The 14,001-nt window shown below is 54.9% G+C and overlaps 1 protein-coding gene across 1 annotated transcript in view; it reads right to left on the reverse strand.

The window, feature by feature from the left end:
* Positions 1-13,312: 13,312 nt before the first annotated feature.
* Positions 13,313-14,001, reverse strand: part of CFAP52 (cilia and flagella associated protein 52) — a 36,207-nt gene continuing 35,518 nt past the window's right edge. The window contains exon 14 of the mRNA XM_075903489.2: positions 13,313-13,827. Within this exon, the coding sequence (XP_075759604.1) occupies positions 13,652-13,827 (176 nt within the window). The 3' untranslated portion in view covers positions 13,313-13,651. The remainder of the gene's footprint in view (positions 13,828-14,001) is intronic.

The raw sequence follows: 14,001 nt of genomic DNA on the forward strand, positions 1-14,001 counted from the left end.
GTGAACTTCTCGCTGCAGTCGCTTTCCTAGCCCCCCCGGCCTTTAGTTCTTTGCTAATCAAGTCCCACAACAGCCACTCGGCTGGCTTGCCCGGGACGGCCATCAGCGCAGCAGGCGTATCCTTACTGGGGCATCCTGTTTGCACTTGCTCACAATGGGCACATTTGCTTTCTTCCATGCTCCCCTGGGGCACCAGCCTTCCTGAAAATCAGCATGGACAGGCCAGCTGTGCTGAAGGTCTCTGCGGGGTGGCGGGGAGGGGGGCAGACCTCTGCAATGAGGTCCCATAGCCGGGGGAGTGCGTGACACCCCCCCCCCGCCCCCCACTGGTGCAGCTCTGGGACGTACAAAGCAGCTGATGAGCCTGCTACAGCCGCCCTGGGCTCAGGCAAGAAAGGCTCAGGGTTAAGATCCAGAGTCGCAGTTTCGACCCCTATAGCTCACAGCTCCCCCAGGGGATCGTACTTCAGGCACGTTAACGTGGCGGCTCCGACACCTGTATAGCTCCTCTCCACAGTGCCCCCATGCTCTGGGGTGGAACCAGGAGGCCCTGCATCCCAGGGCCTCTGGAACAGGAGATGATGGGCCAGGATTTCATGCCAGCTCTCGGAAAGCTGCTCTACTCTGCCACATCGCTGGGCTCTGCTCCATGCAAACTCCTTCCTGGTCCGTTTTTATTACCAGTGCAAAGCCAAAGAAAGAAACACATCGAGGAGTTTGCTTAACAAGCCATAAAAAGAGGCCGAGCCAAAGGGGTGAAAAGCTCACAGGCGCAGCGGCGCGATGCTTCCTGCATGTTGTGCGACACACGGGCGACTGCAATGTAACACACAACAGGTGCAAGTCAGAACCCCCCGTTCCCCCCCCGGGGATTCATTAGCGCCCATTGGTTCCCAGCTGTCACTGAGGGGCCTGTCTGCTGGCTCTCAGGGCAGGCGCGAACAGGCGGACAGCTGACTGCAGAGAGATGGGTGTGAGGGTGAGTCTCGCGGTGGGGAGATTCTAGCATGTCTCTGGCAGTGACCTTACCCCCACTGGTGTATGTGCCAGGCCAATGCCACCGTGATGTAAGCAGCCCACTGGCTGTGAGTAAGGAGAGATGGAGGCACGGAAAAGCCCTTCCTCTCCCAAGCAGACAAGACCTAGAAAAATCACACTTGGCAATGATCTCCATTAAATATCCCAAAGTCGCTCCAGGATTTCACACCAGAGACACACCCATGTCAAGCAAAGTCCCAAGAACCACACAGGACTTCCCACAGCATCACCTTTCTGTCCTGAGAGGTACCCAATCTGGCCAAGGCTCAGTACTTCCTGGGAATAACAGGACCTCAAAATCAGGTAAACTGCCAGAACTCTAACTAGGCCAAGTCCTCAAGCGCTGGCTGAGTAACATTCCCTGAATAGTTTATACAAGGAATGTTGGGGTATTTTTCAATTAAATTATGTAACAAAGAGGTTTGGCCTTAAACTCACTATCCTGCATTCTTTTCACTTTACTAAACCATGGCTGGAAATGTCCTCAGGGACTTATAGCTTATTTAAATTAAAACAATTTGATTGTTTCAATTAACACAGCAGTCTCCCACAAGACCTAGGTATCAGATAGAAAAAGTGACAGAAACTGGAAAGTGAAAAAGACTCAGAAACAGAAGGCAAACTTGATGAGCCGCAAATAGCAAAATTGACTAGAACTAGAAAGCAACTAGAATCAGAAAGTGAAACAGAGTAGAACCAGACAGTGAAAGGGATCAGATCCAAAAGCCAAATTGATTAAATCAGAAAGCAAAATTGACTGGAATCGGATAACAAAACAGAATAGAACTTGAAAGCAAAAGTGACTGGAACCAGATAATGAAACAGAATAGAACTTGAAAGCAAAAGTGACTAGCCCTAGACAGTGAAACTTCTTAGAACCAGAAACCAAAAGGGATCAGGATGAGAAAGCAAAACAGACTAGAGACCCTGATAGTGAAACTGACTAGAAGTAGAGTCTCTGCTTAGACTGGAACAAAGTATAGAAAATAAACCAACAGCATCAAAAGTACATTTGATCAACAATATCAAATTCAACAGTCTCCAGAATTATCAGCAACAGAGATCCAGCAGTGGTTTGACATGCTGATCTGAGTTTTACCTTCATCCTTAAGGCCAGATCCATTTTGAGTGGCAGTTGCACTCCACAGCTGCATACTTTCTGAGTTAAAGGTGATGTGTAAAGATAGCCCATAGGACTGATCCTCTGTCCAGTAGGAATTGCTATGGTACAAATGTCAGATTCATGCTATTTAATTCTTCCTCGTCTTAGTTAAAATATAATTTTAACTCTGTAGTGCCCACAAAATATGTCAATTGATTTAAAAAAAAACAAAAAATTAAAATTAAAATATAAATTACTCCTCCTCCTGGGTTCCCGCTATGTCTAACCTTTGCTATGACTGGCTTTTGAGTGCCAGTCCTGAAAATAAGAGAAAGAATAATATTTAGGTATTTAGGCACCTAACTCCCATTGGTTTCCATGGAAGATAAGCACCTAAATACCTGACAGAATCAGGGGCACAGTGCTTAGAACCACCAGCAAGCCTATTAAGCTCAAGGAAACAGCTCCCCAGGATAAATACTATGCCCCTGTAGAAAGAGTTTGAAAGATCCGGCCCTAGATGATAAGGGCTGTGTGGCAGAAACCATCTTCATTTTTGACCCTTGTATAAGACTAAACAGATGGCACGTAACAAATAAATGCAACATAATAATACATGGCCATGCTATGGCATTTTATCGGGCGAGGACACGCACCCTGCCTTCACTGTGGATCCAGGCCTTGTCTGAGAGCTGGCAGTTTAGAAGCTGGTTCCTTTGGAAAGCTTGAAAGCCTGAGGCCACCAATTTGGCAGACCCTTTCAGGGAACCCCCCTGGCTGCATCGGATTCCACAGAGGCACAATGAATCCCATTGGAGGATCAGGGCCTTGCACCTTTAGTAGAGGAAATGCCTATTGCTTACGACCTGAAACCATCATTTCTCCTGGCAGTGGGACTGTCAGAAATTCCTTTCAATAGGAACTTCATTTGTAATCTTTGCTCTTCTTAAAATAGATCTGTGCTGTGTGCCTTGTTATTTGGACTAAACCAAAGACTTCTTACAGCTGCAGCTCAGAACCAGTGTCACAATTGTGAAACCATTTCCCCTTAAAGGCATTTTTAGGTGCTTATAACCTTCTCAGACTTCTCAGGCCCCACATTTTACGTCTGAGGCTGGAAGCAAATTTGAGGGAGAAAGTCTGAGCAAAATGGTTCAGACAAATTCAAGTACAAAGAGGGTAGAAAATACATTTTTGCCATTATAAAAAAATCCGTGCTACCTTTTTATAAACAGCTGTTGTGCTTCTGATATTAAGGTATTGAGTCTGGTGTAGATAGATAGATAGATAGATAGATAGATAGATAGATAGATAGATAGATAGATAGATAGATAGATAGATAGATAGATAATTTGCCTTTTAGCAGGGTCATATACCTACTATTGGGTGGCCTACTGAAAATCCATTTTCTTTACCATTTTCTTAAAGGTTTAAAAAGCATACTACACACACGCACGCGCACACACACACACAATTTATCCGACAAGGGGCTTTTACTAAGCATCTCCTATTCTGCTGGCCCTGCGTTAGGATGTGTGTGTAGCTGAATGGAAATTCTCTACCGATCTGCAATCTCCCAACTGTCTATTGGCACCGTGCACTTGTGGGTAAGAATGACGAGAGGGGTTTCGCATTCAGCATGCTGGGGAGTGTGGCACAGGATCAGCAAAGGTGTGTTTGGAATGAGACTCAGCTTTAAAGGATTTAACCTCCGTGTATCTCCACTTACACCCCTCACCTCAAGAGCGCTGGGCAGATTAGGCAGCTCGTCTTCGCAGTGCTTCCAAGGTGTACGGCACTAAGGAAATGTCAAGCACTGTCAGTGAGTGCACAAGTGCAATCTGGCTTAAGATAGAAAGTGTAACTGTGGTCGGCGTGCCATAAGCCGAGCTTGGTGTCGTCCCCGCTGCAGGAGGCTGCCAGGAGCAAACACTCCTGCCAGCTTCCCAAGGAGGACAGACGCTGTCCGGAACTGCCCTGAGTGTTCCATGTTCGGGGCTATACTAGACCTACTAAATTAAATGCCAGAACGTCGATCTCTGGCCCGGGGAGTGAAGATGTGTCCTAAGCCTCTAGCCATAGAATCATAGAATCACAGAGCCGGAAGAGAACTTTGAAGGCCATCAAGTCCAGCCCCCTGCCCAAGGCAGGACCAATCCCAACTAAATCAACCCAGCCAGGGCTTTGTCAAGCTGAGACTTAAACACCTCTAGGGATGGAGACTCCACCCCCTCCCTAGGGAACCCAGCCCAGTGCTTCCCCACCCGCCTAGTGAAATAGTTTTTCTAATATCCAATCTAGACCTCCCCCACTGCAACTTGAGCCCATTGCTCCTTGTTCTGCGACCTGCCACCACTGAGAACAGCCTCTCTCCATCCTCTTTGGAACCTCCCTTCAGGGAGTTGAAGGCTGCTCTCAAATCCCCCCTCGCTCTTCTCTTCTGCAGACTAAACAGACCCAACTCCCTCAGCCTCTCCTCGTAGGTCATATTCTCCAGCCTTCTAATCATTTTGGTCGCCCTCCACTAGACCCTCTCTAATGCAGCCACATCCTTCCTGTAATTGGGGGCCCAGAACTGGACACAATACTCCAGATGTGGTCTCACCAGAGCTGAGTACAGAGGAATAATCACATCTCTGGATCTGCTGGCAATGCTCCTCTTAATGCAACCTAATATGCCATTAGCCTTCTTGGCTACAAGGTTGCACTGTTGACTCATGTCCAGCTTCTCATCCATTGTAACCCCCAGGTCCTTTTCTGCTGAACTACTACTTAGCCAGTTGGTCCCCAGCTTGTAACTATGCTTGGGATTTTTCCATCCCAAGAGCAGGTCTCTACACTTGTCCTTGTTGAACCTCATCAGATTTTTTGTGGCCCAATCCTCCAATTTGTCTAAGTCACTGTGGACTCTATCCCTGCCCTCTAGCATATCTACCTCTCCCCCCAGCTTAGTGTCATCTGCAAACGTGCTGAGGGTGCAATCCATCCCCTCATCCAGGTCATTAATAAAGATATTGAACAAAACCAGTCCCAGAACCGAACCTTGGGGCACTCCGCTAGAAACCGATCGCCAACCTGACATCGAGCCGTTGATCACTACCCGCTGGGCCCGGCCTTCTAGCCATCTTTCTATCCATCTTACCCTCTATTTATCCAATCCAGATTCCCTTAACTTGCTGGCAAGAATATTGTGGGAGACCGTATCAAAAACCTTGCTAAAGTCAAGGTATAACATCCACTGACCTCCCCATATCCACAGAGCCAGTTGCCTCATCATAGAAGCTAATCAGATTGGTCAGGCACAACTTGCCCTTCATGAATCCATGCCCTTCATGAATCCATACTGATCATCTTCCCCTCTTCCAAGTGCTTTAAAATGGATTCCTTGAGGATCCCTTCCATGATTTTTCCAGGGACTGAGGTAAGACTGACCGGCCTATAGTTCCCTGGGTCGTCCATCTTCCCTTTCTTAAAGATGGGCACTACATTTGCCTTTTTCTAATCACCCGGGATCTCTCCTGATCTCCACAACTTTTCAAAGATAATGGCCAAAGGCTCCTAAATGACATTTGCCAACTCCCTCAGTACTCTCGGATGCACTAAGTCCGGACCCAGGGATTTGTGTACGTTTAGCTTTTCTAAATAGTTCCTAACCTGTTCTTTACCCACCACGGGCTGTCCATCTTCATCCCATCTTGCATCCCTTAGCGCAGTAGTCTGGGAGCTGACAGAGGCAAAGAAAGCATTGAGTACTTCAGCTTTCCCCACATCATCTGTCACTAGGTTACCACCCTCATCCAGTACGGGCCACACAGCCTCTCTGATCACCTTCTTCTTGTTAACATGCCTGTAGAAACCTTTCTTGTTACCCTTCACATCCCTTGCAAGTTGCAACTCCAGTTGCGCTTTCACCTTCCTGATAACTCTCCTGCATTCTCGAGCTAGACATTTAAACTCCTCCCAGGTCAACTGTCCAAGTTTCCACTTTTTGTAAGCTCTCTTTTTGTGCGTAAGTTCACCAAGGATGTCCCTGGTAAGCCAATCTGGTCTCCTACCATGTTTGCCTCTCTTGCTACGCGTCGGGATGGTTTCTTTCTGTGCCTTCCATAAGGCTTCTTTAAAATACTGCCAGTTCTCCTGGGCTCCTTTCCCCTTCATGTTAGCATCCCAGGGGATTCTGCCCATCAGGTCTCTGAGAAAGTCGAAGTCTGCTTTTCTGACGTCCAAGGTGTGTATTTTACTTCCTTTGGTCAGGATCCTGAAATCTACCATCTCGTGATCACTGCTTCCCAGGTTGTCACCCACCTCTACTTCCCCTATTAGCTCCTCCCTGTTTATGAGCAGCAGGTCAAGCTGCGCACAGCCTCTGGTTGGATCCTGCAGCACTTGTACCAAGAAGTTATCCCCAACATTCTCCAGAAACTTCCTGGATTGCCTGTGTACTGCCGTATTGGTCTGCCAACAGATGTCAGGGGGATTAAAGTCCCCCACGAGAACCAGGGCCTGCGATCTGGAAACTTCTCTCAGTTGTCCGAAGAAAGCCTCATCTACCTCATCCACCTGATTCAGTGGCCTGTAGCAGACACCAACCACAACATCACTGCTGTTGCTTACACCTCTAAACTTAACCCATAGACACTCAACAGGCTTTTCTCCCTCTATATGCTGGAGTTCTGAGCAATCCTAGTGCTCTCTTACATACAGTGCAACTCCTCCTCCTTTTCTCCCCTGCCTGTTCTTCCTGAACAGTCTATACCCTTCCATGACAGCGCTCCAGTCATGTTAAATAGGACAAGGAAAAAAATGAAATGTTAGTGTGAATCTATTATCTGGAAGTTGGCAAGGAAATGTCTGGCTCTGGCCTGCTGATGAAAGAGGGCTGAGAGTATGATCGTACCATTATAGGGAGAGAGAAAAGGGGGCAGCCGAAACATTGTTAAAGCCCAATTTGTATTCAAGATAGAAAGAGGGAGCTGTACCTTGCAGCAGACTCCTTCCTATTAACCCTCTTTCTCCTCCCTCAATTATAGCTCAGTTGTGCAGCACCCGTCAGAGCTGTATGGTTCCTGCCTCTCTCACAGCAAGGTCCTGTCTGAACAGCATGGGGGAGGCAGGCAAAGGCCACGGGACTGGCACTCTCCCCTCAAGCTGATGAACAGCAGTGGCTTTGCTCCATTGGCTTTGAACACGAACAGGCAGCAGATAACTTCCTGCTGCCCCGGAGCTGCAGTAACGGATGCATGTTGTTTGCAGCAATTTTGCTTTGTTTGTAATGAACATGGATGGCTCGTGGCCGGCCTGCTTCCCAGCCGTCTCACAACCACGGCACGTGTCTGGCCACACTTGGCCCACATGGGCTTGTAGCCCTTGGAACGGCTGAAGTGGCCACCAATCTTCTGCCTCGGGCATGTCATTCATCTGGCTTGTCCTCAGGAAAGACAATGAGGTTCTGCAGAGCCTGATTCGGTGCCCACTTACGCAATCTAGACTGGATGGAAACTTTTGCAGGTGGGCCAGGAAAGCATGTGCCCGCCCCCTGGTGGACACAAGTCAGTCGTTCACCGCATGCCACCCAGTATCGGCCTCACAGAACCCTCCCGTTCTGTTCCATCGCTGGCGCTGGCTTGTGAGACGTAGCCCTGATCACGCCCCAAAGGCTGCCCTGGGCCGTGCGAGCCTCATTCCTCACGCTGAGAGGCAGCGAGTTCACTGGAAGCTGTGACGTAGCGGGGGGGCGTCTGCTCTGTGACCCGGTGCCCCCCTGCGCTGGGCTGTGTGATTCCCACTGACTCACCCACACTCAGTGACGTAGTGTCAGTTCCTTGCTGGTCGCTGTGCTTGGGCCGTAGGCTGTGACTGACCCCTACTGGCCAATGTCTGTGAGCACTGCCCAGCAGGTGGGCTGCCTAGGTCCTGTGGACAAAGACTCAACCGGTCAGACCAGTTGAGGGCAGCGAGGGAAGCAAGTGAGTGTGCGGGGGAAGGGGCAGTCTTGGGCTGGAACCATGAAGGAGACAGCCTCAGGAGGGGGCTAGGCATCTAAGGGCCCAGCCACCCCATCTCAAGGGGGTCTGGGGCATCCTGGCCCAGACTCCTGTAGCCACATCACGTCTAGGCTGTGTTGTATCCTGGAGAAGCAATACACCCCCTCTATTCTACTGGCTGGCGGAGTCTGTTCTTGCTGCTACGGGGCTGCTGGATCAGAGGACCCCCAACCCACCGTCACAAAGTGCAGAGAGCAGAGTCACCCGATTTAATTCAAGGGGCTGCTGCTGTACCAGGATGTACGGCCAGGCCCAAACACCTTTAACAACATGAACTCTTCCCAGGACAAAAGGCCCTGCTGGGTAGCCCGAAGCCAGCCATGGTTCAGAATAAGAAAGGGGCTTGGGGCTGAGAGTTTGATGCTGAGCCCACCGGGGCTAGAACGTGTTCAGGAGGGAGGCTGCCTCCGACCCCTCTGACTCCTTCTGGCTGGCCCCAGGACTTGCATTGCTGGGGGCCCTGTCCAGACTGCCACGGCGGGTCGGAGAGAGGCCAGGAGAGGCGGCTTGTGGGGGCAGGCTAACGTGAAGCCGCTCCACTGCACGGTGCCATTGGAACCCGGCAGCCCCATTGTGAGCTCTCGTTCCGCTGCACTGCACACCCGGGAGAGCCAGTCGTCAGAGCTGTTCGCATTGTTCAAACCGCTCAGCTGGCCCGGCCCTTGTCAAGGCGCCGCCAGGGGCTGGTGCGTCCCAAAGAGCTCGGCTTTACTTCGTTAGCTCGCGGCAGCTCCTCTCACGCAGCGCGTCTGGCAGCTTTCCCAGCAGGAACACGACGTTCCCGGCCCGAGCCATGCCGGGAGGGGACACGGATACCTGGGTGCTGCATTGGCCAGGAGCGACAGGCTGATAATCTGGGCAGCAGGTTTGAAAGGCCCAGGCTCCCTGGAGCCTGGCAGGGTTAATCCAGCCCTTCCTGCTGCTCGCGGAGGCAAAGGAGCTCAAGGCAACTTGTGTCCTAGAGTCACGGCCAGATTGGCCTTTAGTGGGCCCCGAGGAGGCACCTGCAGGGGGAGTCCCCAGAGCAAAGGGCCCGTCTGGAAAGCAGCAGCTGTCAGTGCAATTAGCCCTCCTGGCCCCGCCCTGCCAGCGCACGTCTTCCCCTTGGGGGAGGCCCACCCATCCCCACCCTCAGACGCTCCCATTGCCCCTCCCACTGCTCCACGCCCCACACAGACCCCGCTGCCCAGTGCCCAATGCACACAGACCTCCCCCCCGCCCAGTGCCCCAGACACACACACCTTCCCCCTTCCACACTGTCCCAGTCTCTCACTGCCCTGAGCCCCTCCGACACCCACCCCCAGCTGCACCCCAGGCTCCCGCGCTGGGCTCAGCTGGCAATGCGGCCGGGGCTGGTCTCAGGGTGGGGCTTGCTCCAGCCCTTTCGGAGCAGTGACATCAGTCAGGTCACAACAGGACGGGGGCCTGTCCAGGCTGGGCTCTCTTAAGACCTATTTACCTGACACCCCCCCCCCCCACTACCCCCCTGATCCCCATTGGTCAGGACCAGCCTGCTTCTGCACCGGGCCCAGGTGACTAGGACCCAGGACGGAGGGGCCCCACAGGTGGCTGTCAGCAGAGACTACTTGGAGCTGGAGCCAGGCCAGGATTGCAGCAGACTCCTGGGATGTGACCCCCCCACCCATGGCCAGCAGCCCTGTCCAGCTCACATGGAGCCCAGCTGCTAGGTGGAAGGCCCCTGGGGTGGGAGGGTGTGGCTGGGAGCCACTCACACTGCCAGGCCCCTTTGTGGCGGGGGCCAAGCGCCGCGGCACCGCTGGTGCCTATAAACCCGGTACTGAGGGTCTGTGCCTGGCCTGGCTGCTGGATGGAGACATGACACTCGATCCCCCTCTCAAGGGGGGGCCCTGGGGACCCGCCCAGCAACGCACGAACCAGCCCCACATTTGCCGGCTTTTGCCTCTGCAATCGGCTCCCGCAGGAAATGCCTCTGACGTGAGCCTGCCTGTCACATGCCTGGTGCGACGCATCTCGGGCCGAGGCGTCGTGCTAGCTGCCTGTTACCGCTGGAGCACCGGGGGCCAGAAGTTTCCTCTTACCCTGCATCTCCAACACCCCCGCGCAAGAGCAATGTCAGATGGATCATGAGACCGGCCCCCACTCAGGAGAGGGCAGGCCTGGGGGCATCATGGCCTGGGAGGGTCAGAACAGGGCCCTCCCTTCCTTCCTCTGCGGGGCACGGCTGCCTCCCTCCAGGCCAAGTATGGCTGCATGGAACAGAGCCTGAAGGGCGTGTCCGGCAACAGCCCTTTGGGGTCAAGGAGCTGTCGTGACTCAGCACAGGCAGGTGCCCGGGGGCTGCGGATACACAAACAGCGAGAGGAGGCAGCACCCAAACGTAGGTTCAACATCCAGGTTCAGAAGCGTTCGACACTTCAGTAGCCGCTTGCCTTCCTCCGGCTCCGCTCTTGGGGTGGCTCTGGCAGCTCTCAGCTCTCGCGGCAGACAGGAGCCCAGATGACATGACCACCCCGAGCCGCTGAATTCTCTGCCCAGCTCCTTGGCTGAACGACACTGGGCGGAAGGCGGCGGTGGGCCAGGCTGGCGGGGGGCTGCAAGGTGGTTGAACCAAGGCGCTCTCCCGGGCGAGGGCGGTTTTGCTCCCTGGGCGTGTCCCTAGGACCGTAGCAGTGCTGGGATGGGGGGCCCCGGCACACCCCTCCTGCCACGGGCCCCTACTTCACGGGTGTGTCACTTCTGTCATGCTGCCAGGAGACAGACCTCTGCAGCCAAATCTGGCAACCCTGCCTGTCTCGTGGGTCGCCCCCCGCCCCCACGGAGCCACATGCCTGCCCACTGCCGCCGTCAGAACAAGCATCCCTGCAAAGCTCTCGGACCAGGGCCTCGGCAAGCGAGCGCTCGTCCGCACGGCCGACGGGAACCGAGGCAGAGTCAGGGCCAGGTTCTCAGCTGGTGGAATTCAGTGACTGGCCCAGGTCACAGGTATCGCTGGGAACTGGACCCCGGTCTCACCTCCTTCTCCCCGGGACAGTGGTTTGACCACGGAGAGCCAGGCAGGACGGGCCAGTCGCAGCGTCACTCTCGCCTTGTCTAGCCATCGCTCAAATCATTCACGACGGCCTGATTCTCCGTTACACGAAGGCCCCTCCATGCCCCGCCCATCAGGCCCCTTCGCACTGCCAGAGCGGCACAAGGGGCCTTGGTGTGACCGAGAATCAGGCCCGCAGCGCTATTCTGCTCTGTGCCGCCCAAGCTCTTTCCCTCTGAGATAGCAGAAGCAATTACCTTGCTACTCAGAAAGCGCCTGTTAGCTGCGGAGAGGAAGCGGCTGTATTCCATGGCGTTCGCCCGCAGGCGTGTTCTAGCTCCCCACCGCCACCAGCAGCGTCCTCGCGACTAGCGCCAGCGTAGCAAGTCCATTCAGATCAGAAGTGCAAACAGGGAGGGGACTCGTACTGCAGGGCAGGTTTCCCACACCGCCCGGCCCCCCTCCCCTCTGCTCTGCGTGGCGACTGCTCTGAGCGGTCCATGCAGGCCAGAGCCATCTGTGACACCTGGGGCAGCCGGGCAGGACGGGGGCACGCAGCCCGTACAGCACCACAGGTGCTGAGGAGCAGGGCTACGCAGAGGACGCAGAGCTGCCGAGGTGGAGTGGTACGGGCATGGCTGGGACACTAGGTGGGCCTGCTCAGGCCTAGCTCGGCCATTGGGGCGCCAAGTCCCGGAGCAGACTCAGTCCACATGGCCAGGTGCAGTACCAGACCGGGAGTGGCAGCTAGGACCACGGCCTGGCGGGCAGAACCCTTCAGGCTCGTCTACACTCTATGCAACCCCCTGCAGCTCTGTCAGGGACCTGCTGCGTTGGCTTGAAGTGGCTTTTTTAAGAGGGCAAGCCAAGCCAGTCTGGGAGCAGCCACACCCCAAACTGCTGAGCTCGCCTAGTGAAGCCGGTGCAGCACCACACTGCAGTGGCCACGATCCCCGCCGTGCTCCCAGCGCTGAGTCCCGGCAATGGCCCATTAGAGACGGGCCGCGAGGGGCCTTGGTTACTTGCATTCCGTAAACAGAAGGAAACAGATTCTCGCAACTGGAGCACGTCTGGGCCCAGAGTCCTCCCGCCTGGGGTCTAGCCTGCACCCCCCGACGCAGCACACCACTCTACCTCAGTTACTTCCCCTCCGTCTCCCTTCTGTACACGGGGCGCCGAGAGTCAGCCGGTGTGTGGGCTGTGCCCAGAGACCGTCGGGCGCAAGGGGACGCTGGAGTGCGCTGTACAGCTCTCGACCTGAGGGGAAATGGCAGCAGCAGGCAGACGGGCCTTTCATGCCCAGTTTGCCGGCTGAATTCTCCCCGGCGTGGCTGAGGGCTGAGAGCCTCTGTGGCCGGCGGGTGGCTCTGTGACATGAGGGGTCTCCCCACAGGTGTTGGCCTCAGCCCAAAGGCACCAAGCGCTCTCCTTCCTCACTGACGGGCGAGGCCAAACGCTGAACGGCCAGCACCTCTCCAGAGCAGCTGCCCCCGGTCAGGGCAGCTCAGCCCTCGCTGTGACTGGCCTGGAGGACAGGACAGGACAGGACAGGACCGCAGGGCTCCCGTCCTGCCAGCTCGGCACCGCATTGGCTGGGGGCGTTTCCATTTGCACGGCAGCAGTGCACACGGTCGGATCCCTCCCCTCCCAGCGTTTGACATGCCAGAGGCCTTTCCCCGTCCTACCAGCCACGGCGAACACTGCTGCCCCACCGCCAGGGGCTGCCTGCGCGGCTGCCACCAGAGCACAAGGCCTGAGGCTGTAGAAACAGAAGAGGCAGGACTCAGCCTCTTACTCACATCACAGCAGGGTCCAGCCAGCACAGAGCAGACACCTCCCCTCTTTACACTCCATCCCCACAGGACCTCGTGTCAGAGACGCAAATCTCCCGCACGCGCTGCCAAGGACCCTCACCTCACTCTAGCCCAGCTATGAACCCGTCTAGGTCTCTGACAACCAGGCCCCTTTGAGGGGTGCCCCGTTGGGATCCTGAAACGTAGGACACCCCAAATCCTCACGCACCTCTGAGCATCTGAAATCCAGGGGCTCTGTCCACGACCTTTCGGGGTGGATGTGGAAAAGGCTGTTTTGCTATTTGAATGAGCACAGAAGCCTGAATTCCGCCGACAAGCCGTTCATTGTGAAGGAGGCAGACGGAGCTGGAAGGGGATTTAGCAACGGAACACGAGCCCCGACAGAACTGCCTGGGCTGGCCCTGAACAGGGAGGAGCCCGCAACTTCAGGGAGCCAGCGGGGGCTGCAGGTGCCCAGTGCCTGAGCAAGTCCGGCCGGTCAGTCTCATGGACACCAGGGAGCATCTGACGGGGCAGGTTACTTAATATGCGCGTCTATAAAACCCAGGGCTCCTCTATCAGGGGAACGTTTGCACAGTGTGGAGCAGTACGAGAAAACAGAGCTCAGAACTGGCACGTGGCCTCGCAGTGTCTGTGCCGGGTGTCAGGGGGAGTGTGGGTATTTCCACCGCAGGATCGCCCCGTCCGCGCTCACGCTCACAATGTATTTGTTCCCGGGGCAGATCTTGATGCGGGTGATGCTGCCACTGTGGCCCGTGCCAACGTGCGTCACCTCGCCCTCGTTATAGTCCCAGACCTTCACCAGGTGGTCGTCACCGCCTGTTGGACACAAGGAGGACAGATGGTTTGTGATCATAGGGAGAAGGCAGAGGAATGTCCTGGCTTTGGGACGGGAACAGGGTGGGATCCAAGGCCCTGAGCGCTGTGGATGGAAAGGATTTCCCCCACTACAGTGTCTGGGATCAGCGCGGAGCTTGGCACGGGCCCCTACCC

The sequence above is a fragment of the Pelodiscus sinensis genome, chromosome 20 (genome assembly GCF_052426305.1).
Source record: "Pelodiscus sinensis isolate ZL-2025 chromosome 20, ASM5242630v1, whole genome shotgun sequence".
Taxonomy (NCBI): domain Eukaryota; kingdom Metazoa; phylum Chordata; order Testudines; family Trionychidae; genus Pelodiscus; species Pelodiscus sinensis.